Below are 23,411 nucleotides of genomic sequence, written 5' to 3' on the forward strand. Positions count from 1 at the left end.
TGTGAGCAGAGGGGTGCTGGGAGCCCACCCGGGCTTGGGGGCTGCAGCAGGTGGTGGGGGGGCTGCAGCTCAGCCCTGCCCACTGTGCCCTGCAGGGATTCCAGTGACGAGGAGACAGCGGGGCCGGGCGTGGCCCAAGCGCTGCAGGGCCAGGAGCGAGGGCAAGGGCGGCGGCTGCTGCAGCGCATCAAGGACATCATCAGGGGCTGGAGGCTCCCCTGCAGAACAGCTGCCCAGCTGTGAGCCCAGCTGTGAGCCCGGCTGGAGGAGGTGAATAGGAGTGAGGAGAGTCATGTGGGCAGCAGTGGGGTTATCAAGAGCAGACTGCTCTGCAGGTGAGGGCTGGCTGTGGGGTGGCAATGCCCCCTGTGCTCCCCAGCACTGGGCATGCTGGATGCCAACACTGAGCTCCAATCTCCCAGGAAGACTTCAGCTACCAGCAGCAGGCCAAGAACAGTGAAAGCAAGAGCAAGAGCCCAGTAACAGCAGGACAGGGCCATGGGACAGCCAAACCATGGGTCCAGCTGCTGGGATGAGCCTGGAGCCCCCCCAGTGCAGCAGAAGCTGAGAGCCACTGGGTGCAGAAGGGCTGGTGAATGAATCACCTGGTCCTCAAGGCACTTGAGTCCTGGTACTCTGAGTTGGCACCCACCATCCCATTATGGTCCTGACCTTGTGATATCCCTTGCGGCTCCTTGCTGCCCCAGCTCCATCCCTGCTGTGATCCCAGCCTCTCAATGCCCCCAGCCCCCATCTTCAGCACCTTGGTGCCACCATCTCCATGCCCACTGTGCCTCCCGCCCCTACACATCCCTGTCCCCAGCCTTATGGTGTCCCCATTCCCATCCCTGTGGTGCCCCCAGCCCCATGCTGACCCCCACCCCTCGGTGTCCCTCTCTCCACACACGGTGCCCGCTCCCCATCCCTGAAGTGCCCCAGACTCTCGATGTCCCTGTCCCCAGCCCCACAGTGCCCCCAGTCCCGAGCTGCTCCAGGGCGGGGATGCAGAATGGACGGACAGCTGGACGCGGGGGAAGTCCCTGCTTCTCCGTTTATTACCAAGCAGCCTTCGTTTAAAAAAAAAAAACAAACACAGACATACAGACAGGCAGAGGCGGCCCGGCGGGGCGGGGGCCGCCCGCCCATGGTTTGTTTGGTTCCTGACACCAGAGAGGTTCAAGTAGCCGAAAAGGTTCAAGTTCACCATAAGGCACTTTAAAGCCATGACGGGAGCAGAGCCCCCCCGGCCCCATCATCCCTGCCGGCACCCCATGGCAGACATGGAGGCCGGGCAGCGCTGGTGCTTGGCAGCAGAGGGGCTGTGGGGGGGAATATATTACATAATCTTTTTAAATATAGATAAAACTCTTATTTGTAGACAAATAGTGCCGGTCCCCTCCACCCCCGGGGAGGCTGCGCCCTGCGGGGGGCATGTGCAAAGGACAGAGGGGTGACCGTGGGGGCCTGGCCACCCCAGGGAAGGGGGGGTCCCACAGGGCCGGGGGATTTTGGAAGGGGAAAGGGTCCGGGGGGGGCCGGGGCTGCCCCGCACCCGGGTGGGCTCACCCGAATAGTGCAACCAAGAGAAAGCAGCCGGGAGTGCAGGGGCGAGGGGGGCTCGCCGGGGGGGAGGGGCTGCTCAGAGTGGGGAGGTGGGGACAAGCTATGCACAGCGTAGGGCAGTGCCCCTCCACCACTGGAGAGGATGAGGGGGGGGGCTCTCCCCACCTGGGGGGGGGGGCCTTGGTCCATGGGTGCCCCTGCCCAGTCCTGGCATCCACGAGGGATTTGGTGGGGGGACATCCAAGTCCCGATCCCCCCATCACCCACCTGGGCATGACCAGGTGGGCCCGGGCACAGTGGGGGGGTGATAGGGGCCCCCCACCCCCTTGTGCAAATCGGCCGAGGGGAGTTTCCCCCTTTGCATAACTAGGAATGAACCGTGACGGGAAAAAAAGGAACAGAAACCCCAGTGGGCACAGCACAGCTCAGCATGGAACGGCACAACACCTGCCGTCACATTGGCCCTACGCCATCTCCACCGGCACGGTGCCATCTGGCTGTGGCCCTTCTTCGCCTTCCTGCTCCTCTTCCTCCTCCTCAGGCTGCCCTGGGGCCCAGTAGCGGGCAATGGAGAGGCGCAGCCCCTCCAGCCGCCCGTTGGAGAGGTCGAGGCCCGGGGGCCCCGCGGGCGGCGGGGGCGGCTCATCGCGGCGGCGGCGGCGCGTCCGCACCTCCAGGCAGTTCTGGCCCTTCAGGTGCCGCTGGAGGTGGTCGTCCTTGGCGAAGGCCTTGTGGCAGAGGTAGCACTCGTAGGGCCGGGCGCCTGTGTGCAGGTGCATGTGGTTCTTCAGGTCATAGCTGTGCAGGAAGCGGGCGCTGCAGTGCTGGCAGGAGTAGGGCCGCTCGCCTGTGTGCTTCCGCATGTGGATCTTCAGTTTGTCGTTCCTGGAGGTGGGACATACAGGGAGACATTGGCATTGAGTAGCCAACATGCCATCCAACCACCGGGGGGAGGGCAATGGTGCTGGAAGCCTGAGAGCAGGGACGCTCTGCGGGGCACAGGGCTCTGGGTGCTTGGCGAGGCACAGGACCATTGTACGGCTGCATGGCTGAGATGCAGCTGTCAGCTGGCAGGGGGGATGCTGCTGGCTACCCCGGGCTGCTCTGGCAGTGCTTACATAGTGCAGAAGACTCCCCTGGATCTGCACCACAGCCATACCAGGGCCGACAGATGAGGTGTTATGGGTGCCATCAGGTATCAGGCCTTGGGTGATCTGGCAGCACTCACAGAGTGCAGAACACCCCATCGACCTGACTTCACCAACAGCTATGGCAAAGGGACATCACCGGGGATGCTACTGGGTACCTCAGGTCAGCCCAGCAGCACTCGTCAGGTGCAGAAGGCCCCATAACCCCACTGCACCACACCAGAACTTGCAGGGGGTGCCATGGAGGTTGCCACTGGGTACCTGTGCTGGTCCAGAGCACTCACGGGGCACAGAACACCCTCTGAATGTGCACCACACTGGCAGGACTGGCAGAGGGGTGCTGTGCAGTGCGCCATCAGTTTGGTCTGGCAGCACTCAGGGGATGCAGAAAACCCTACGAACCATGCAAGGCCTGTGGCCAGGCCCTGGTAGGACTGGCACGGGGTGGGGGGGTGCCTTAGGGGATGTCATTTGGCACACATCAGAGAGGGAGAGCCCGTCCAGCAGCACTCACCGTGTGAATCGGACCCCGCAGACCTGGCAGGCAAAGGGCTTCTCGCCCGTGTGCGTGCGCATGTGGCGAGGCAGCTTGCCGGCGCCGTGGATGACCTTGTGGCAGACGGGGCACTCTTGGGGCATCTGTGAGCGGCGCTTGCGCACCAGCTTGTCGGGGCTATCCAGCCCAGGCGCCAGCGACTCATGGTGCAGCGAGCTCAGATACGCCATCAGGTCGGGGTCGATGGCGTCGTCGTCAGAAGCTGCCTCCTCAGGGGACAAGGGGGGCTGGTAGGGGAAGGGGAAGGGGTGTGGGGGCAGCTCCTCCTCCTCAGGAAGCTCAAAGCTGTCGTAGGGCAGGGACAGCCCCTCGGGCAGAGGGGGTGAGGGCAGCTGGGAGGGTGGCGGGGGGCTGCCGGAGCCCTCAGCCTCAGCGGGTGGCTCCTCGGAGTGGTTGTTGAGCTGGGCACCGCGGGCTTGCAGGAACTTGCGGGTCTTCTTGCTGCGGCGCGGGGTGGGGCGGGGGGGCGGCGGGGCAGGCACCTCACCCTCGGGGAGGGTGGAGAAAGCCTCCAGGTAGCGGCGGGCGCGTTCGCAGTCGCCGTCATCGGGGCCAGGTGCCTCCAGCCCGCTGCCCTGCAGGATCTCCACGCAGGCAGCGATGACACAGGGGATCTCCAGCAGCCGGGCAGCGCGCAGCACCTCGCCCATGTTGGCGCTGCTGATGGTCAGCGTGGCCGTGTAAGCGAACTCCAGTAGCGCACCCAGTGCCTCCGGCCCCACAAAGTCCAGCTCACAGACCTCCTGCCCCGGCCCCGGCCCCGCGAAGAGCTTCTTGAAATAGCGGCTGGAGGCAGCCAGGACGGCACGGTGGGTGCGGTACTCCAGCCCCTGCGTCTTGATGGTGACGTCGCAGAGAAGCCCCAGCTGCCTTTGTTCGTTCAGGCAGCTCAGCAGCTCGCTGCTGTGCTCGGGGAAGGGGATGCCGATGAGGTCGTCCTCTGGGCTGGCCATCGTCCTGACCTGCAGGAAGGATAGGATACTGCTTGACTGACAGAGGAACAAAATGGGAGAGAGCACTTGGAAGAAACACTGCAGCTGGAACATCGCTGCCATAAAGCCTGGGCACAAGGAACGCTGCCTGTACATGCTGGGTGGCACTGGGGTTTCAGTGGGACATTAACTAGGGCAGGCTTGGGGCCCAGGGTCTGCGCTCAGTTCCCTCCATGCTGTGTCGAGGTTGGCGGGCGCAGGCCCCCCACCACAGGCCTCTGCACTTCCTCCACTACCACCAGCACCCAGCCGCCCGCGCCGCCACAGCAAAGAGAGAAATCTCAGCGTGGTGCCTTTGAACAGCAGCGAGGTGCAGCACTTCCTGCGCCAGCCCACCCACAATTCCCCCAGCCCACCGCCACGGCCGGGCACAGCCACTGGCTCCCAGTAACCCCATCCTGGGAACACGGGTCTCGCTGGCAGAGGCATGGGTGGGCGGGCGAGCGCTGGGAAGAGCACCCTGAGGGCCGAGGGCCGCCCCATGGAGCCCAGCTGGGCTGGGAACAGGGGCCACACTTCCTGCCACGGCAGATTAGGATCAGCACCTGTGCCACCGGTTCCTGCCCCCGCTCCTGGTCGGGACTGGGCCCCCTCCCTCCCCCTGTGCCCCAGCCTGGGGCCACTCCTCACCCAGCCAAGCCCAGCCTGCGCCAGTCAGGCCTTTCCCACGCTGCAGCTGGCAGAGCTTGGCCTCAGCCCTAAACCCAGCACTGCTCAGACTCCTACTGAAGTCCCCATGGTGCACCTCCAGGGACCCACGTGCTCCTGTGGAGCCAGCACAGGTGGGAAGGGGGAGCCCATGATCCTCACAACCTGCAGGCAGGCTGCAGGCAGCAGTGGCAGCTCCGGGGCTGCAACCTGTCCAGTAACACCATGCCCAGCTGTGGCCCTTGCAGCCAGCCAGGCTGCTGGGTGACACTGGCACTGCTGGGTGACAGTAGAATGGGAGTCCAGCAACTGCAGCCTGGGGGAAGCAGAGGTGGGTACCACCTCTCAAGTTGTGCCACGCCAAGCCAAGCCATGGTGGACAGCGGCATGTGGCACTGGCCATCACCAAGCCATGCCAGGCAACGCTGAACCACACCAGGCCCATCCACCCTAAACCCACCGGGCCGTGCCAAACCACACTGTGCCGTCGGCAGGCGGGCGTGGGGGACGTGCCCCCTCTTGCCCATGGAGGGGCGGCGCGGGCGACGGCCCCCGGCACAGGGGCCCATCCCCAAGCCGGCCGCTCCCTGCGCTTGGGCGGCTGCCAGCTGGGGCTGCCTCGGCAGGCAGCTGGGAACGGCCCCGGAGCAACCGGCTGCGGAGCCGCCCCAGCCGCTGCCGAGCAGGCCCGACCGGCAGGGCAGGCGGCAGCCGCCCCTGAAACCGGGAGCCAGCAGTGCCGACCGCCTGGGATGCTGGCGCCAGCATCCACGGCCAAGCCCCCCTCCCTGGCAGGAGCCCATCCCGCCACTGGTTGAGGTCCCCTCTGCCTGCCAAGGTGGGGGTGATCGGATTAGGGGTGATTAAACCATCAGGGCCCCGGGAGCCAACAGGCAGTGACAGCCCCCGGTGGGATTAGGCAGGATTAGCTGCAGGGGCAGGATTAAGCAGGGGGGCAAGTACCCCATGCCACAGCTTGGGCAGCTGGAGAGGGATGACAGGGATGGGGCACCTGCCATGGGTGGGCCGGAGCCCTACAGACCCCCAGGACTGTCACAGGCAATAGTCACAGGATGGGGTGGCACTGTGTCCTCCAACATTGCCTCCCCCAGAGAGGGCACCAGGACAGCTTCCCTTCTGCCCTGGTCCCCACAGCACCTCCAGCCCCACAAGAAACCTGGGCACAGGGCACTCGCAAGACTGATGGCACCCACTGGCACGTGCCTGTGGGGGTGTCTGGGCACAGGGCAGCAGCTGAGACCCCATCATATCCCAGCAGTTGGCAGGGTGCTCTGAGGGACGGGCATGGGCACAGGCCTCACCATGTCCCAGTGCAGATGGACACAGCCTCAGTGCTGCCAATGTCACAGAAATCACCAGCAGAGGTCTGGTAAGGCAGTTGGGACCCCGGTGAGCAGCCACAGGACTCGGTGCCACCAGACATAGCTGCAGGGCTGGGGCAGGGTGGGGGCGAGGTGGTGGCAGCAGGAGGGGGATTTTCCATTGCACCAAACCGCCCCTTACGGCTCCTTTGCTGACACCCCCACCCCCCGCACATCCTCCTCACTGGAGCGAAGTCACATGCTGAGCGGGTGCTGCCGTCGAGGAGATCACCGCAGTGATAAGGAAATGGCAGAGGATGAGGTGTGAGGGGACAGGAGCCGCCCCCGTGCCCCCAGCATTACGCTGGGCTGCTTCTGGAGGTGATGGCCCGGAGGACGCAGGTGGTGATGCCCATGGCCTCGCCAAGCCAGAGCTTCCTCAGTTACCTCAATGCTGTGGTTGGGCACATTTTGGCTGAAGCAGCCGAATGGGACTGAGGAAAGGAAAGGGGGAGTTGCTCCCCGCGCTGAGCTGGCTCCTATGCAGGGCGGGTGGCAGCAGGAACAATGTCTGCCCGGGTCACCCTGACATCCCTCTGCCAGCCCGGGCTGCCTGGGACAACCATGGCCAGGCTCCACCCACGTGCCAGCTCCTCCGTCCGAGGGGTCCAGCCACCCAGGCAGGGCCATGGGCAGCAGGCTGGGGTCCCTGCAGTGCCCCTCCTGCATTGGGATAGGCTGTGTGCCATGCCACCAAGCAAGGATGGCACCCCATGTGAGGGCACAGTGCCAGCCTGTGCTGAGCACTGGGCCCAGCTTGGGGACGGTGGAAGGTGTGAGGTGGAAAGGGGTGTCTAGGGGGGGGATCTCCTGACCTGTTCCCTCATGGGGAAGGAGAGCAGAGGTCCCAGGGAGCACAGTCCCCACCCTGTGCTGCTGCCAAGTGCCCCTGCTTTTGGTCACAAGAGTCACAAATGCTGTCGAGGGACTTCACAGTCCCACTGGGGAGAATGAGTCACCCCGGAAGGGGAGCGCAGCGGAGTTGCCCTGGCCCCTCAACCCGTGGGGCCCCTCACCCTTTGGGATCCAGGACGTGGACCCAGGAGTCTGGGCTGTTCAAGCCCCCACCCTGCTACTGCCTGAAGCCAACAGGGAGCAGCAGTAGCCCTGATGCCAATGGCCACAATGTGGATGGTGGTGTGGCTGCAGGGCAGGGGCTGTGCAGCTCCTCTGTCTGCCCAGCAGGGAGGGTGGTGGCCAGGGTCTGGCTCAGCTGGTGACCCTGTAGCAAGCACATGCCAAGGGTCTCATTGCTGGAGGAAGTGGGAAGAGCAGCACTGCTCTTTGAAAGAAGAAAAGAACGAGTAGAGACAAAAGGAAATGGTTTGGAGATGAAAGAGGATAAACAGTCCCCCACCCCACAGCACTGAGAGTGAGCCCCATGGCACTGCTCAGGCCCCCTGACAGTGGCAGCTCACTCACAGAGCTCCCAGGCACAGCCATGGGACATTAGCCACCAGCACTGAGAAGGGGGCTGAGCACCGTGGCCCAGGGCTGCCTCAGTGCCCAGCCAGCACTGCACCTGGGGCCAGTGCCAGCCTGGCACAACAGCTGCCACGGAGGCTGGGCACAGGGCATCCATGCTACAGTGCAGCAGGACTAGTGGTGTTGCCAGAGTCGCTCCTGGCATCTGTGGCAAGGGCAAGAAGCAAAGTCCCCATGCCGCCCACCCAGCCTGCTGGCACTGTGCTGGCATCCTGGCCCCCTCCTGCAGCCAAAACCTACCCCACTGCCACATCCAGCTGCCTGGCATTGCCACTGTAGGGTGTGGGCCCTGCTCTGCCAAACCAAAGTGACCCAGATCTCTCCACTCGTCCCATCCCATCCCATCCCATCCCACCCCATCCCATCAGCAGTAAGGGTGGTGTAGGGCTCAGGTAACACCAACGTCCCACAGCCTGCTGCTGCTGAAGCAGCTGGCCCAGATCTCCCAGTGTCCAGTGCCACACCGGATCCCCACCACCCTGGCAACTTCCTCCTCCACACCATCAGCGATGGCAGGGTGGGTGTGTGGCTCACCTGCCCCGTGTCCCGGCGTGGCTCAGCGCTGCGTCGCGGCCCGGCTGACGGCCCGCGAGTGGCAGGGAGGGGAAGGCAGGGTGCTGTGTGAACTTGGCCCCGCTCCCCGCTGCACTTGAGCTCAGGATCCCACCTCAAAAGGAGTCGACGCCCACACCCCGGGTCACGCACCTCCCAGCCCCGCTTCCCAGAACACACACGGCATTAACTCTTTGCGGCCAGTGCTGCGCCGTGGGGCGCCAACCCAGAACCGGGTGGGGGGCATCCCCGGCCCACTCCCACGGGAGAAAATCTCCAGTGCTGCGAGGATAGGCACCCGTAGCGTAAGCATGCCTTCCCCCCCAACATCATCTCCAAGCCGTCTGCCCCTGCTCCCCCCCGCCGTGCCGTGGCACATCACACAGGCCCTCACCTTGTTGTCTGCCCCAAGGCAGGGCGCTGGGTGCTCGCCACTGGCCATGGCCAGCCCAGCCGGGCTGCGAGGGCGCCTGTGCTCGGCGGCAGCAGGGCAGGGCTGGGTGCAGCATGCTGCAGCCTGCCCGGCCAGCCCTGGAGCCAACCCCCCGTCCTATGGATTCCTGTCCTGCTCTCCCCTTGGAGCAGGTTCCCAAGATCCCGTGGGGAATGTGGGAAGCAGTGACGGCCCAGCTGCACTATGCTGCCTGATCCCCTCCACTCCCTGGGCAGGGGCACTCATGGGCTCCCCGGCCAGGCTGCACATTCACGCAATCCCCCCGTAATTACACCCTCTGTGTCCCCAGCTAAACAGCAATTAGCAGCCCGGAGAGCTCACCCCACACCCCACCACCAGCACCGGCACCCGCCCAGGCAACCCACGCCAGACTGGTCAGGGGCACCTGCACTGTGGCACCCTGGCACGGCCCAGCAGGCTCCAGAGCTAGGGCTGTCTGCAGAAGGCCAGGCAGAAAGGGGAAGAGCCCCACCGCAAAGCAGCCGGACAGCAAAGGGCTCGGGCCCAGCCCCAGCAGTGCTGACGAAAGGAGCTGGGTTGTGCAAGACCCCTGGGCAGGCAGTAGAGAAGGGCAGAGGGGCATCACCAGTGTGCCCCCCATGGTATCTCACTGTCCCACCACTGTCGACCCTGTGCTGGGCAGGAGCCAACTGTGGTGCCACGGATCACCCAGTGCCTGGAGTGCAGCAGCACACAGCCAGTACAGGGTTGTGGGCAGCATTGCCCACCACACTGCCACAACACTCCAGGCTGCCCCAGTGGGGGGTCAAAAAACAGGGCACAGCCCTGGACAGCATCCATGAGAGGGAGGGAGGACAGGAGGGAAGGAGGAGGGCTGTGGCACCTGCTGCCAACCCTTCCCCTGCCCTTTGTTCCCCATAAAGGAGGGGAATGGCGCCAGTCCCCCCTGGCCCAGGTGTGCCAGGTGCTAAGGGCGGGAGATAAGGTGGGCGAGGCGGGCAGGGAGGGGCACAGAACGGCATGGGCATGCAGCCCTGAGTCAGGGTTCCTACTGGTGGCCAGGATGGGGTGAGTCACCATGGCCCCCCCACCCTGGGGGTGTTGCAACCACACAGGCGCTGGCCACAAACTGCTGCTCGCCCTGGCTGGGGGGCATCAGGCTGCCTGTCTGGGGGGCCAGGTGGGGAGGTGCTGGCCTTTGGGGAAGATGGACTAACCTCCATGAGTCCGTCCGTCCGTCCATCCATCCATCTCCAAGCTCCACCCTTGCCTTGGCCTGTGGCACCGTCACCAGTGAGGGGACATGGCCTCATCCCAGCTCCTCTTTCAATGGCAGGATGGGCAACCCCATCTCCTGCATCACATCCTGACACAGAGCAGCACCCTGCCCTGCCATGGCCACACACTTGCCCAGGACAGATGTGGCCTCTGTGTGTCACCTCTGGCCTTCCCAATGTGCCAAGGAGATGGGGGAGGGAGGGAAGGAAGGAGGGAAGGAAGGAAGGAAGGAGGGAAGGAGGGAAGGAAGGAAGGAAGGAAGTGGAAGGAAGGAGGAAGGGAGCAGTGCATTGTTAAGGAAGGAACGTGAATCACTGGAAGGAAGGAAACGGAAAAGGAGGACCAGGCAAGGGAAGCGAAGGACTTCACAGGAGGATAGCGGAACTATAGGAACGGAACGGAAGGACGTGAGGGGTGGAAGGAGGGATGGAGGGACAGGATGCGGCGTAAGGACGGAAGGAAGGATAGGACAGGAGGAGGAAGGATAGGACATGGATCGTGAAGGACCTAGGAATGAGGACAGAAGGTACCAGGAAGGTAGGATAGGACCGGTAAGGACTAGGAAGGAAGTGAATGGAGGAAGGAAGCGACGGACGGAAGGAGGAAGGAGGAAGGAAGGAAGAGGATAACGGACAGGAAGACGGATAGGAACGGGAAGGAGGAGGAAGGAAGGAACCGGAACGGAAGGAAGGAAGGAAGGAAGGAAGGAAGGAAGGAAGGAAGGAAGGAAGGAAGGAAGGAAGGAAGGAAGGAAGGAAGGCTCTGCCAGCCACCAGCCTGGGACAGGCAGGCTCACCTACAACTGGGCCTGCTCACTGGCCCCAGGGTAAGCTGGCTCTGGAGTTGCTGGCCCTGCAGCACAGTCACGGGAGCCCCTTGGAGGGTAGCCAGACCCCCTGGGTCCCAGTGTGCTGCACAGCCCCAAGGGCCCCCCCCAGCTGGTGGCACCTCCTACTCAATATGCAGGGTTCATGTCCTCACAGCACCTCGGGGACTGAGCATCACCAGTGGCACAGGCTGGCCCCCAGGGCTCCATCCTGGCACTAGGGTGGTGCTGGTCCTGGTGGGGTCACCCGGCAAGGACAGTGCCAACCCACAGCCCCCCCTCCACACCCTCCAAAATAGCCCGGCTTCCGCCCCCACGGCAGCTGCCTGCTGCCAGCTCCCCGCTGCCCACGGCTGATCCCAGGGAGGAAAGGGGGGCAGGCAGTTCTAATCCCCCCCAGACTCCCCCGAGCCCACACAGCACCGACAGCCAGGCCGTGCCCGCCGCAGCCACTCCAACCCACAGAGTGCCACTGAGGAGACCCTAGCCAGCCCTGCAGCAAGCATAGGGTGATGCCCCATGGCTCCACAGTGCAGCAGGCACGGGCAGCCTCTGTGGAGCCCCTCTGTGGGACATGGGCGGTCCCCAGGGCCCATCATGATGTCCACACCACACCAGCTGCCTTGTGCCACCTGAGCAGGGCACAAGGGTCTCTTCCCTTCTCTTCCTTAGCCCTGCAGTGGGACTGGCAATCCTCCTGTCCACCCTTGCTATGGCTCCAAGCCCTGTGCCCTGATGGTTGCCCAGGGGAGGGGAATCAAAGTAAAACTGCTGGGGTGTCACTGTACCCAATGAATGTCAGCCAGCACAGCCACATTCTCCACCCTGCTGGTGTTCAGTGGAGGCAGTGCCTGGCACCCACCTTGCCCAGGACCCAGAGCCGGGCAGCAGGACCCCCCTTACCCACTCCCCACTCCAACTGCTGCCCACGGGGCCTGGGGACATGACAGAGACAGCTGGGCAGAGTGGAGCACGCAGTGCAACCAAGGCTGCTGGGAGAGGCCAGAGCTCGCCTGACCTACTTCTCCTTCCGCATCACCTGCTTTCATTTTCCCTCACCCGGGCTGGTCCTCCTGCCTGCCCAGGGCTCCACCAAGTCATGCCAGAAGCTCTGGGGATACAAGTCACCCGGGCACCATGGCTCCCACTGCACCATCCTGCATGTCAACTGACCTGCCCAGCCCTGGGCACACGGTATGCTCGGGTGCAGTGAAGGTCACTAGCCACAGCCCCGGCACCACCACCTCTCCTGTCTGCATGGCTACCCAAGCGCCATCTTCCTGGCACAAAGCAAGTTTGACGGGTCTCAGCCCAGCCCCTCACCAGGTCCTCTGACCGCCCTGGGGCTTGCTGGGGTGTGGACATGCAGCTCTCGGGGCATGTCAGGGACGCCAATGCTGCCACGGGGAGCCAGGCGGGCGCCAATCCTCCAGACGGGGCGGCCGCTCCCACCGGCACCCTGCCTGCTCCCGCCGTGGAGTTACCATGGGAAGGCAGTGGTGGCAGCGCAGGGGGAGCGCAGGCTCCCGGGGGCTCCCGCCAGCAGCCCACAGGCTGCCAGGAGAGATTTCTCCCTGGTTTCATCATCCGCTGCCTGCCCTGAAGGAGAAGTTCCTGCTTCACGCACGGGGCAGCAGCCACCCCTCGAGAGCTGGGGTGCAGCAGGGGCCGCGCTGGTGCCGCAGCCCCGCCGTGCCCCTCCCGCCCCCGTGTGCTCGGGCCTGTCCCGCTCGTGCCACGTGTGCACTGAGGGTGCACGGCAGCAGCTGGCAGAGCCGCGCTGCCACAGCCTCGGGCTCAGCACCGCAGCGCTGGGGCAGCCTGAGCCCAGGCAGGGGGTCTCAGAGGGTCCCCAGGACCCGACACGGATATGCCCCCCGACACACAGCTGTCACTTCTCTATGCTCACCTCCGCACCCATGCCCGGCATAGACACTCCTAGCCCTGCTGCCCCACTCTCTCTGCTGTGCCAGGGTTTCCCCTTCTCCATGCGCCCACTTTAAGTTCCCGAGCTCAGTCCCTCCCTCCCTGCACCAGCATCACCACCGAAGCCTTGAGCGGCCGCAGCTGCAGCCTGCCTCCGGCAGTGCCGGGGATCGCAGGCTGACCCCGCTCCTGTCACCCCGGCTGTGGTGGGGGAAACCGAGGTACAGTGCGACTCACCCCGGGACAAAACTGGCACTGTGTCCCCTCGCCAAGTGAACGCAGCCACGGATCGAGGGCGGCTGTGGCCCAAGACGTGGATCTGCTCCGGCAGGAGGGTAAATACCGCACCCCGCCCCGGGCAAACAGCGGCCGGGGGCAGCCAGCCAGGGGGACGAGGACAGGTACGGCAGGGCTGGGCGCACGGGGCAGAGTCCACCGGTGCTTGGCAGGTGCTACCATGACACCGAACCCGGGGGACCACTGCACAGCCGAGAAGAGGCACCCACTGCTGCTGCCAGTGTGCCAGGGTCGGGGCTCACCAGCGTGGCACAGCGTGCTGGGACACTGGGATACCTTCCAACTCTACCAATACGGGTGCAGAAGGGGCTCCCTGAGTTGCCTTCCTCCTGCAACGGTGCCGTCCCCACCCGGTGCATCAGGCACGCTGCCAAGCTGCTCACCAGGTTAGGGAGGAGGGGTGGCAGTACCCAGTCACCCGTGGGAGACCTGCGGGGGACCCTGGCTGGATGGAGCAGCACCGCAACAGGACCACAGCACAGCGGAGCCTTGGCAGCCGCCCCGGCACGCAGCAGGGACCTGCCGATGTCACAGATTTCCCGCAGCCCCGTGCGCAGGGACCGGGAACAGCCCACGAGTGACACCCCCCGCCCCACGGGCGACGTGTCCACCGGCTCCGGCGGCGGGCGGGGACAGAGGGGCCGTGCAGTGATCGCGTACCAACCATGCCCACCCGTTGCCAGCAGCATCCCAAATCTGCGCGACTCACCGCAACCGGGCGGCAAAAGCGGTCACCGCACCGGTCCCCGTCCCGATCCCGCTGCCGGTGGGTCGGTACCTCCGCGCAACCCCCTTCGGTGGGTCTATCCGCTCCCACCCACTGCCGCTCACCTGCGCACCCCGCCCGAGCCACAGACCGGTCCCGGAGCCACGGCCCCGCCTCCGCCTTCACCTGCCGCCGCCGCGCCCCGCCCGCCCCCCGGCCACTGCTGCCGCCGCCGCCGCCGCCGCCGCCGCCGCCGCCGCCGCCGGGGCTCCAGGAAGCGCCCGCCCCCGCCTCCTCATTGGGCAGCGCGCTGGCGGTCACGCGTCCGATTGGTGGAGTGCCCCGCCCGTCAGCCCCGCCCCACCCCCCTCGGGAGGGCGGGGGTCTTGCGGGCCCCCGGGACCGGGGTGTGCGGGTGGGGGGCGGCTGAGTCAGAGGCGGTTAACGGGATCGGGCGGGAGTCGGCTCCCGGCCCGGGCAGGAGAGCACGGGACAGCCCCACTGCGGCCCCCACCGGCGCCGAGTGCGGTGCCAGGCGCCGAGCGCGCCCCGCCCGCCGCGGCCGCCGAGTGCCGGGGCCGGCACGGCACTGCCCGCTCCGCCCCGCGGACACGGGGGGCGGGGACCCGGGCATGGCGGGGGGGGGGGGGGTAAGAACCGAGAAGTGTGCACCAAGGGAGAGTTTCGAGTGCCGGGCACGGGAAACCGTGCGTAGGGTGAGGTACAGGGGTGGAGAGCCGGGCTCGGGGAACCGGGCACCAAGGAGCAGACACCGGGGTACTGGAGTGCCGGGCACGGGGGGATGGAGAGCTGGATACGGAGAACGTGGCACGGCGGGGAGCCGGGCGCCGGGCAGGTGGGGGCGCGGCGCAGGGAGCAACCCCCTGTTCTCGGCGCTGGAGCGGGGCGCGGCGGCCCCCAGCGGGGTGGCTCCTCCGCAGGTGCATGGGCGCGGGCCCCGCGCAACCTGTTTGGCCGCTGCCGGCTCAGGGAGGCAGCGGCGGCCCCGGGGCTCACCTCGGCTCACCCCGGCCCCCCCGCGCCTGGCTCCGAGCGCGGCCACTGCCCGGCGCTAGCGGAAAGTGTGAGGAGCCACCGCCGCTCCGGGGCTGCCAAGGCAAACACGGCCCCGCACAGACGTTATGTCAGTGGGCGGAGGGGCGCGCCGAGGCACCGCGCCGGGGCCGAGAACAGGACCCCCACCCCTTCTCCAGGCCCCGGTACCGGGCACCTGCCGCCGCGCCTCTCCCAGCCGCCCGCTTCGCTTCCCCAGCTCCGTCCCTCTGACCGTGCACCTGCATCCCTGTCCAGGGTACCAGCCCGCCAGGCTCGGGGCTTCTGCGGGGCGGAGGGGCGAACCCGCAGAACTACCTCACCATCCGTGCGGCTGCCACCGACCCCCGGCTCCATCGCTCCCCGCCCGTCCCCTCGGGCCAGAGTTCGCCATCGCCGCTGCGCTCTGCCACTGCCTGCGGCTGTGCTCCTGGTGACTTTCTCTCCCTCCTTCTCCCTTGGCGACGCCGATGGTGCGGTCGCACTCACCTTTCTCGGCGGGGCCAAGACCGGGGCCGGGCGGGGGCCGCGGGCTCAGCCGGGCCGGCGGCGTGGCAGGAAGGACCGGGTGGTCATCGTGGCCCGCGGCAGCGGCCTGCAGAGGGCACTGCTGGTTCCCGGAGCCGAGCCCCGTGGGCGGCAACGATACGCGGACGGACACGGGGGTCTCTTGGTGCCGGTGGCACCGTTTATTTAGGTTAAAAACAGCAGACACGACTCGGGCAATCCGGGATCCCCTCGGCTGACTTGCTCGGGGCTCCCCCATGCTGCCAGAACGGTTGAAGGAGCCCCCGGGCCTGGGACCTAGCTTGGGTAACACTGAATCAGTCCCCACCCCAGGGGTGCTCACCTGCCCACCCCCCACAACATTACACCTGCCCTGCACCTATCCAGATGTTCTAACCTACCCCACACCTATCCAGATATTCCAACCTATGACACACCTATCCAGATGCTCTAACCTGCCCTACACCTATCCAGATGTTCTAACCTGCCCCACACTCCAGCTGTGCTCACCTGCCCCACCGCCCCCAGCTGTACCAGTTCACTCCCATTCCCCTTGTCTGCAGTGGCACCTAGCTCCCCTAGGAGCTCTCCCCTCCTCCCCACTCCCTCTCACTTCCCTTCTCTCCTGCTCCCCCTGTCCCCACCGGCCGTGGCTGCCACCCCCCAGGCCTGCCCCTGACAATGGGGACTCCTGTCTCATGCTCTGCTTTTTTTACAAAAATAGATAAATTAATATAAACTTAAACATTAAAATAATAACATTAAAAAAAAAAAGATATTAAATAGTGCCCTGTGTCACTGTGTGCCCCATGGCTGGGGGAAGCAGGTGCTGGCAAGGTGGTGAACCATTCAAGAGAGGCACTGCATCCAGTCAGCACTGAGGCACAGAGTCCCCAGAGCCAGGACAATCCTGCTGCAACACAGCCCTGGAAGACACAGGCTGAGGGACAGTATAAGGGCCCCCCAGCTTGTGAACCTGCTTTGGGGGAGATCGCTGGCACCCCCCACCAGCCCCAGCCTCAGCGTGGCTGGTTCAGCAGGACCTCAAGCCAGCACGGGCAGGAGGTGATGAACTGCCGGGAGTAACAAGGTCCCCAGCCCTTGGCAAAGCTGATGCGGATACTGTGGGGGTCACAGGGTCCCTCCCCAGGCAGCTGCCAGCACTCTCTGTCCCCTGCCCACTCATAATCAAACACCTTTGCCGAGTAGCCAGGCAGCACCTTGAGGACAGGGAGCCCGCAGACCCCGGGGGGGCTCAGGGTGGGTGAGCTGACGAAGATGGGGTGCTCGCTGCGGTTGTATGCCCAGACACCACCCGGCTCCTGGCTCAGCAGCAGCCCCCGGCCAATCTTGCCCCGTGCCCGCCGGACGGCGCAGCTGCGGTAGGCGGCAGGCAGCTGGGCCAGGCAGAACCCGCTGCCCCACGGCAGCTCGCAGAAGACGTTCACCGATGCCTCGTGCACGGCGTAGAGGCGGCCCACGCGCGTCCGGTACTCCCAGTAAGCCAGTTTGCACCAACAGCCATCCTTGATGGTGCTCCATGAGAGACTGGTGTCTGGCAGGGGAGAGCAGAGCTGTCACCAGCAGGACGTGACTGAGCCAAGCAGCTGGATGGGCCAAGGGGAGTGGGCACAGAGGGCGTATGAGGACAGATAGATGGACATGGCGCACCAGGGATGCCTCAGCACAGAGTCCTGCGCCTGGTGTGAGCCTCTGGAGCTGTTCCCAGTCCCCAAGTACCGTGGTGAAGGGCTGGGGGAGGGCTGTGAGGGGGGTTGGCCTCTGAGTGCCAGGGAAGGTGGGGCAGCGGCAGCTGGTGGCCTTGGTGGCCAGCAGCCAGGCGGGAGCTGGGGCTGTGTGCGTCAAGGCACATTGTGTGTGTCCCCATAGGCAGCACTTCCTCCAGCAGGGAGGCTGGCGCTGCCAAAAATAACAGGAGCTTCAGTGGCGGGGGGGCATCTGGGCCCAGACCGCTCCCCCAGCAGGAACCCCTCATTCCCTGTCGGAGTCTCTTCCTCCTGCTGGGAGTGACTGCTGACTCCATTCCCTGATTTTCATGTTCTGTCCCCTCCAATCTCTGCTTCTGACTCAGGGGTTCAGCCCTGCCCAGTGCCCTCCTGCCTGCTGGGTGTGGCAGAGGGTGGTGCAGTGTAGTGGGTCCATCTTACCGCACCAGTCCCCACCGTCGTAGCTGAACTCCATGAGCTGGGGCTCATCTGGCCAGGAGGGACCACAGGATGCCTTCAAGTAGGGGGGTGGCGGGGTTTCTGCAGGGGAGAGAGCAGAAAATAGGAGGCCATCCTGCCCCCCTGGAGCCCACTGGAGCCCTGAGCCAGGCCCCAGAGAGCAGGGGTCAGAGCCTGGGTGGGCAAGGCAGCCTCCAGTGTTGCCACCACCACTTACCAGGTACAGCCAGGCGGCTGAAATGATGGGGGTTGCAGCACAGCCCAGCCAAGTCCCCACAGGCTCCCTGGCCCCCAGCACAGTAGCAGAGGTGCTTGAGCTCATGGGACTGGTGGAGGTCAGGCCAGCGGAAGAGACGACAGAGCAGGACTTGAGGAGGGAGTCCCTGCTTGACCCCTCGTGGGTCCCCCCGTGGTGCCAAAACACAGCCAGACTCCCAGGCGCCCCGGCTCTCCACCACCTGCACCAGCAGCTCCAGCTCCTCATCCTTCAGCTTCTTGAAGAGGGCATGCACCGCTAGTTTGAGGGCAGCAGGGCCATCCTCGGGGCTGGCTGCTGTACAGCGCTGCCGCCACAGCCTCCGCACCAACCCAGCACGGCGCGAACGGAACATGTGGTGGTCGTGGGGACCACCTGCAGGATGGAGACAGGCATCACCCCTCGTGCTCTCAGGGCTGCAGCTCCAAGAGGTCCCAATGGGGACCCTGTGCATCTTCCTCTGTCCACCCAGATCCCTGCCAAGGCTGCTTTGCCTGGATTTGCTGCTGTCATCCCCACCACAAGGGCACGGTACCGCTTCAAGGCGTACTGGCCTCCCCAAGGTCACATCAGACACGAGCCCAAAAACAACCCTCACTGCTGGGGAACCTGCCTGTGCTCAGACATCAAGGGCAGGGGTCCATATGCTCCAGCCCACGCACCCACCCGTTCAGCTCTCACCCCTCTGTCGTGAGGCTGGGAAAGGGGTCCCTGCAGAAGAGGGTCTCACTCACAGTGGGTGGCGGAGGTGGGTGAAAGGCTCCAGGGCACTGCATGGGGCTGTGCTCTCAGGGCGGCCGGCACTGCTCTGCCCATCACGCGTCACTGCCTGGACTTTTTCCTGTGCTGGGACGCTCTCCCCTCCCCCGGACCTTCCCATTTGGGGAATTCATTGATTTCCCTCATCCCAGCCAGCCCTGGGGCTGAGCCGCCACCAGGGCCACCACGTCAGGGCTACCACACCAGGACATGGCAGGCACAAGATGCATGGGCTCCAGTGGTCAGGGATGCCCAGCACCATGCTACCAAGGCAGCCGGGCACAGCCAGGAGCCCAAAAAGCACCACAGACACCAGTGCACAGCCAAAGTGCAGGGTCCATCTGAGTAGCTGATCTGGGCAGGGGGAGGACACAAGGCACAGCGGCAGGGCATCCTCTTGGCAGACCCCATCCCTACCCGTGTCCTCACAGGGACCATTGCAAGGACCACCTAATGGCATCTTGGGCAAGGGTTCCTACTGCCCCTCAGATCTTGACCTGGCTGGGGCCCCCCCGCAGGCCGTGGGTGAGGGTGGGAGCCTGCTCCACAACAAAGGAGCTAATGTAAACGGGTCCCTTATCCCGCGCCGGGCCAGGCTTCCTGCTCCTGACTTCCCGCCGAGATAAGGGAGGCCACACTGGCGCCAGTGCTGCTGCCGAGGACAGGGCATGCAGAGCTTCCACTGTGTTGGGGCCAGGCACCAGCACAGGCAGCAGCGGGGCAGGGTGGGTTCACAGACCCACAGCCACGCTCTCGTGCGACCAGCCCTGACCTTTAATGTAGGTCCCAGCCAGGCTGGGCCCATTGGAGATATTTTGCTCTAGTTGCTTCCCACAGACTGAAACAGGAAACAGCAAAGAGTGGGGGAGCAGGCAGGAGATGCAGGCAGAACCCCAGCCCCAATTCTTGCTCCTTGGCCCTAAGGGACATGGGGACTCTCAGTCCTGGACAGGGGCAAGGGATGTGCTGGAATGCCTTAGTGCTACCCAGGGCTAGGATTGGGAGGTTTGGGGGGACACACACACAGCTATTCCCAGAGCTCTGCCCAAACAGATGCAGCCAGTCAGGCACTGCTCAGGTTTATTGGGGTCTCTGATTGGGAGGAGCACAGGCTGGAGCAGAGTCCCAGCACCAGAGGTCCATCAGCTCTATCAGCACAGGGCAACAGGGACAGTCCTGGGGAGGGGAGAGAGGCACAGGGGTAACAACCCAGTGACCAGGCCACACCCTCTCAACTCCCAGAACTGCCACAGCCAGGCTGTCTCCCCTCAAACACCACGGCCAGGCCCTTTTCACTCCAGGAGCACCATGGCTGGTTTCTGTCACCCCCAAACACCACAGCCATGCCCCTGCCACATTCCAAGCATCATGTCAAGTCAGGTGGCAGGCAGATCACTCACCCACAGCACCAGGGCAGGCAGGGGCTAACAGGGTCCTGTGACACAGGTCCTTCCCTAGTCCAGCAGCTCACGGATGCACCAGCTACAGAGGAGGAGGTAGATGCATTTCCACAGAAGCCGCAGCAACTAGGAGCCCAGGCGCAGCCCAATGGAGGTGGCAGTGGGTGCTGGCAGTGCCAGTGCCTGTACCCGTGCCCCTTGCTGGGGAGCACCCTGCAGACAGGCTGCCATGGTCCAGAGGAGGTGCATGGCCCATGAGGAATCAGCAGGATCTGACACGGTGGGAGAGGCAGCAGTGCTGACGTGAGGAGCCCTGGCAAGCACTAGAACCTGCTACATTCTCTGCATTTCCAAAACTCCTACAATAGTGGGTGCAGGGAGGGGGCACAACCTGGGGACCCTTTTTTCCTCCCACTCCTGCTCCATGGAGCCCTCAGGGCTCAACAAGATCACGTGCCAGTGCAGTGCAGACTGCAGCAGGTTTATTTAGTGCTGACAGACAGCAACTTTATTCAGTGTCACTCCCTGCAGCATTCCAGTGGAAGCTCCCAGAGCATGGCCTTCACTGGCGGGAGGTGCGCTCTTCGTCCTCATTTTCCAGCTCATAGGCAGGCCGGTAGCTCTCCCGGTCCTGAGCATCAATGCAGCGGAGGGCTGGGTTCTTCTTGGTGTTGGTCATGCTCCCCAGGGACGTGTAGCTGTGGAGGGAAGAAGCAGCTGCAGGACTGCACCTTAGGCCACTGGCTGTGCATGTGAGAAGGGCAGCACCGGGCACTCACCCCTTGTCATAGAGGATACAGTAGGGGACAAAGAGCTTGCGCAGGAATTCCCAGATGTCCCGGTAGGTCCAGTCCTGCAGGCAGAATTGGGCAGGGATTGAGGCAGAGGCAAAAGGCTGCTCCCTTGTCTCCAAGGGAAGCAAATCAGACCTTCTTGGAGAGCACCTGGGAGAGCCAGATGGTCATCAGAGCACCACTGCCCCTCCCAGCACCTCCCCAAACACAGGGCAACCCTCCAGCAGGCAAGAATGAGCCCTGCCCAACAGCACCCAGCAGCCTCACTGCAGGAAGGGCACCCACAGCTGCACAGAGGGGCAGCAAATACTCCAGGAGAGTGAGAATTGTGAGAGAAACTGTCCAGGATGGGGGTGGATCACTGCTGGTTCCCAGCCCCATCAGGGGCCCCTTCCAGGTCCAGTGGCAACAGCTCCCGCCCCACAAGAGGTGGGGGCGACCTACCAGCAAGGGGTTCACTCGCATATAAGGGGGCCAGTCGGGGTCTGTCACACACATGGGGGTCAGGGTGCGTGAGTAAGGGTCTGTGCGCCGCGTTCCCATCAGGACAGCCTCCAGTTGGGGCTGCTGCTCCTTCAGCTGGGCCAGTGCCTCCCGGATGGAGCCCTCCACAGTGCAGAGCTGGACCCCATACCTGCAAAGGCAGGGCAGGCAGCTGTCTGCAGGCTGCAAGCAGCACTCCACAGCCTCTGGGCAGCAGCCCACCCCACTGTGCCTACCTCTGGACTGTTGCCTGAATGAACTGCTCCATTTCAGGGAATGGGGACACAATGCGAATGTAGAGCACCTGCAGCTTCTCCTGCCTCGCTGGGAACCGCCTGCAGAGAGACCCAGTGCAGCTGGACTCTGACCCATGGCAACTGGAGGCAAGGCGGCATCCAGATACAACCACCTAGAGCCCAGGAATCCATCCGCTCATTCCCCCAGGGTGGAGCAAGCAAGAACCCCAGAGCCCTGGCCAGGGTCTGCAGGACCTCTGAGCCCTGCCCCAGCCCGCAGCCCCATGCGTGGGTACCTCTGCACAGCAGCATGGACGAGGTGCAGCAGGGCTGTGCAGTCCTTGCCCCCGTTGAAGCCCACACAGAGCTGGACCAGGCTGTACTGGTCCAAAGCCTCCTCAATCGTTCTCAGGGCTGCTGCCACCTTCTGCCCCAGGGCCGAGCCTGCCAGAACAGGACAGTCGGTGCCTGCCCAGCTCACATTCCCTTAGCATGGCCCCAGGGCCTAGGGCACTTCACCCTCTGGACACACAGCAGAGCCATTGCTGGTACCACAGCCAAGAGCCTGTTCAACCCAGAGATCTGGGCCACAATATGACAGGGATCATGAGGGCACTAGGGAACTGTGGCACTGCAGCTATTGCTGCACACAGTGCTCTCAGACCCTGCCACCACCAGATCTAGCTGAGGTTACAGGTCCCATTCCCACCTGTGTGGGATGAAGCCCACTGCAGCTGCAGCATGCCTCAAGCCTCCCAGCACACAACAGGCAAGCTCTGCTGCCAGGCTGGAGTTCCCACTGCCCCAGCCCTGCTAGGCTGCACAGGAGAAGCACGGAGCTCTGCTGCAGCACCTCTTCCCACTACCTGACTCAGCCAGGCCATAAACCTCCACAGCTGCTGGAGCGACACAGTCTGTCACCAACGGCACAGCAACACCCGGTGGCAACTCCCTCATCAAGAAGCCATACGCTTCCTCCAGGTCCTGCTCTGACTCTGAGTCCAGGGTCAGCTTCACACGGTAGTAGTTGCTGGTCCAGTCTGGGTAGGAGCCCAAGCTGACACGGCCCCGGAAGGTGGCATCAGCCCTGTCCAGCACCGGTGTGATGAGCATCTCATCAGATGCCACATAGATGGTGCGGGAGTGGAAGTGGGTCTGTTTGCTGCGAAAGAGGTGAGCAAGGCCATCCAGAGCACGTTCCATCAGTGCCGGGATGCCGGGGAAGATGTAGACATTGCGCACACTGACCAGCGGGTACTTGAAGGTGCTGCCAGTGTGCCCGTCCGTGCCGTAATTGAGGTGGGAGGACTCGGGGATGCGAGCCAGCTTCATCTCAGGGCACTGTTCCTTCGTCTTGCCAAAGAACTTGTGCACCAGGGCCACCAGCTCGGGATGGAGGACGACGCGCTCCCCAAAGGCCTTAGCCACGGCCTCGAAGGTCACATCGTCGTGCGTGGGGCCGATGCCCCCGGAAGTCAGCACGTAGGTGAAGCGAGCAGCAAAGGTGGCCACCTCGCTGGCGATGGCCTCCACGTCATCGGGGACCACAGAGATCCGGGCGACACTCACGCCAAGCGCCCGCAGCCGCCGGCACATGAAGAAGGAGTTTGTATCCTGCGTGTAGCCCTGAGGGGACCGGAGACGCCCATGACTGCGGGGCGCCCCGACCCCAGGCGCAGGCCCCAGCCCACCCTACGCCCGCCCCAGGCCGCACCTTGAGAATCTCGTCGCCGATGATGATGATGCCGGCGGTGCTGGCGGATCCCGGGACCACCGCGGCCGGGCCCGAAGCGGCCATGAGGCGGCAGGCGGCAGCGCGCAGAGGCCCGCGCACTCGCCCCGCAGCCCGCAGCGCCCCCCACATGGAGCAGCCCGGGCACCCCGCACACCAAGACACCGCCCCGCGCGCTCACAGGCCGGCCCGCACGTCAGTCACACCGCCCTGCCAGATCCCATTGGCCGA

General features: G+C 64.6%; 3 protein-coding genes across 10 annotated transcripts; all 3 read right to left on the reverse strand.

The window, feature by feature from the left end:
- Nucleotides 1-1,037: 1,037 nt before the first annotated feature.
- ZBTB7B (zinc finger and BTB domain containing 7B) lies at nt 1,038-15,388 on the reverse strand. 6 transcript variants are annotated; one of them, XM_050984728.1, is made up of 3 exons: nt 15,317-15,388; nt 3,226-4,229; nt 1,038-2,448 (listed from the first exon to the last, which is right to left on the reverse strand). In XM_050984728.1, the coding sequence occupies exons 2-3, from the start codon at nt 4,218-4,220 to the stop codon at nt 2,028-2,030; spliced, it is 1,416 nt and encodes a 471-aa protein (XP_050840685.1). In that variant the 5' UTR covers nt 4,221-4,229; nt 15,317-15,388; the 3' UTR covers nt 1,038-2,027. The 6 variants fall into 6 exon arrangements, with proteins under 6 accessions (XP_050840685.1, XP_050840681.1, XP_050840683.1 ...); XM_050984724.1 differs by lacking the exon at nt 15,317-15,388 and adding an exon at nt 13,900-13,997; XM_050984726.1 differs by lacking the exon at nt 15,317-15,388 and adding an exon at nt 13,778-13,896.
- Nucleotides 15,389-15,492: 104 nt separating this feature from the next.
- On the reverse strand, nt 15,493-18,938 carry LOC103824046 (mothers against decapentaplegic homolog 6-like). Of its 3 annotated transcripts, none has more exons than XM_050984751.1 (4): nt 18,511-18,938; nt 17,738-18,011; nt 17,503-17,601; nt 15,493-16,889 (listed from the first exon to the last, which is right to left on the reverse strand). In XM_050984751.1, the coding sequence occupies exons 1-4, from the start codon at nt 18,550-18,552 to the stop codon at nt 16,354-16,356; spliced, it is 951 nt and encodes a 316-aa protein (XP_050840708.1). In that variant the 5' UTR covers nt 18,553-18,938; the 3' UTR covers nt 15,493-16,353. The 3 variants fall into 3 exon arrangements, with proteins under 3 accessions (XP_050840708.1, XP_050840707.1, XP_018779857.2); XM_050984750.1 differs by having other exon boundaries at nt 17,738-18,014; XM_018924312.3 differs by having other exon boundaries at nt 17,738-18,151; nt 18,511-18,936.
- A 659-nt stretch (nt 18,939-19,597) lies between these two features.
- FLAD1 (flavin adenine dinucleotide synthetase 1) lies at nt 19,598-23,327 on the reverse strand. The gene is made up of 7 exons (XM_030231019.2): nt 23,163-23,327; nt 22,315-23,074; nt 21,745-21,892; nt 21,449-21,547; nt 21,174-21,363; nt 20,715-20,788; nt 19,598-20,633 (listed from the first exon to the last, which is right to left on the reverse strand). The coding sequence occupies exons 1-7, from the start codon at nt 23,310-23,312 to the stop codon at nt 20,498-20,500; spliced, it is 1,557 nt and encodes a 518-aa protein (XP_030086879.2). The 5' UTR covers nt 23,313-23,327; the 3' UTR covers nt 19,598-20,497.
- Nucleotides 23,328-23,411: the final 84 nt, after the last annotated feature.

Source organism: Serinus canaria, chromosome 25, assembly GCF_022539315.1.
Source record: "Serinus canaria isolate serCan28SL12 chromosome 25, serCan2020, whole genome shotgun sequence".
In the NCBI taxonomy this organism is placed as follows: domain Eukaryota; kingdom Metazoa; phylum Chordata; class Aves; order Passeriformes; family Fringillidae; genus Serinus; species Serinus canaria.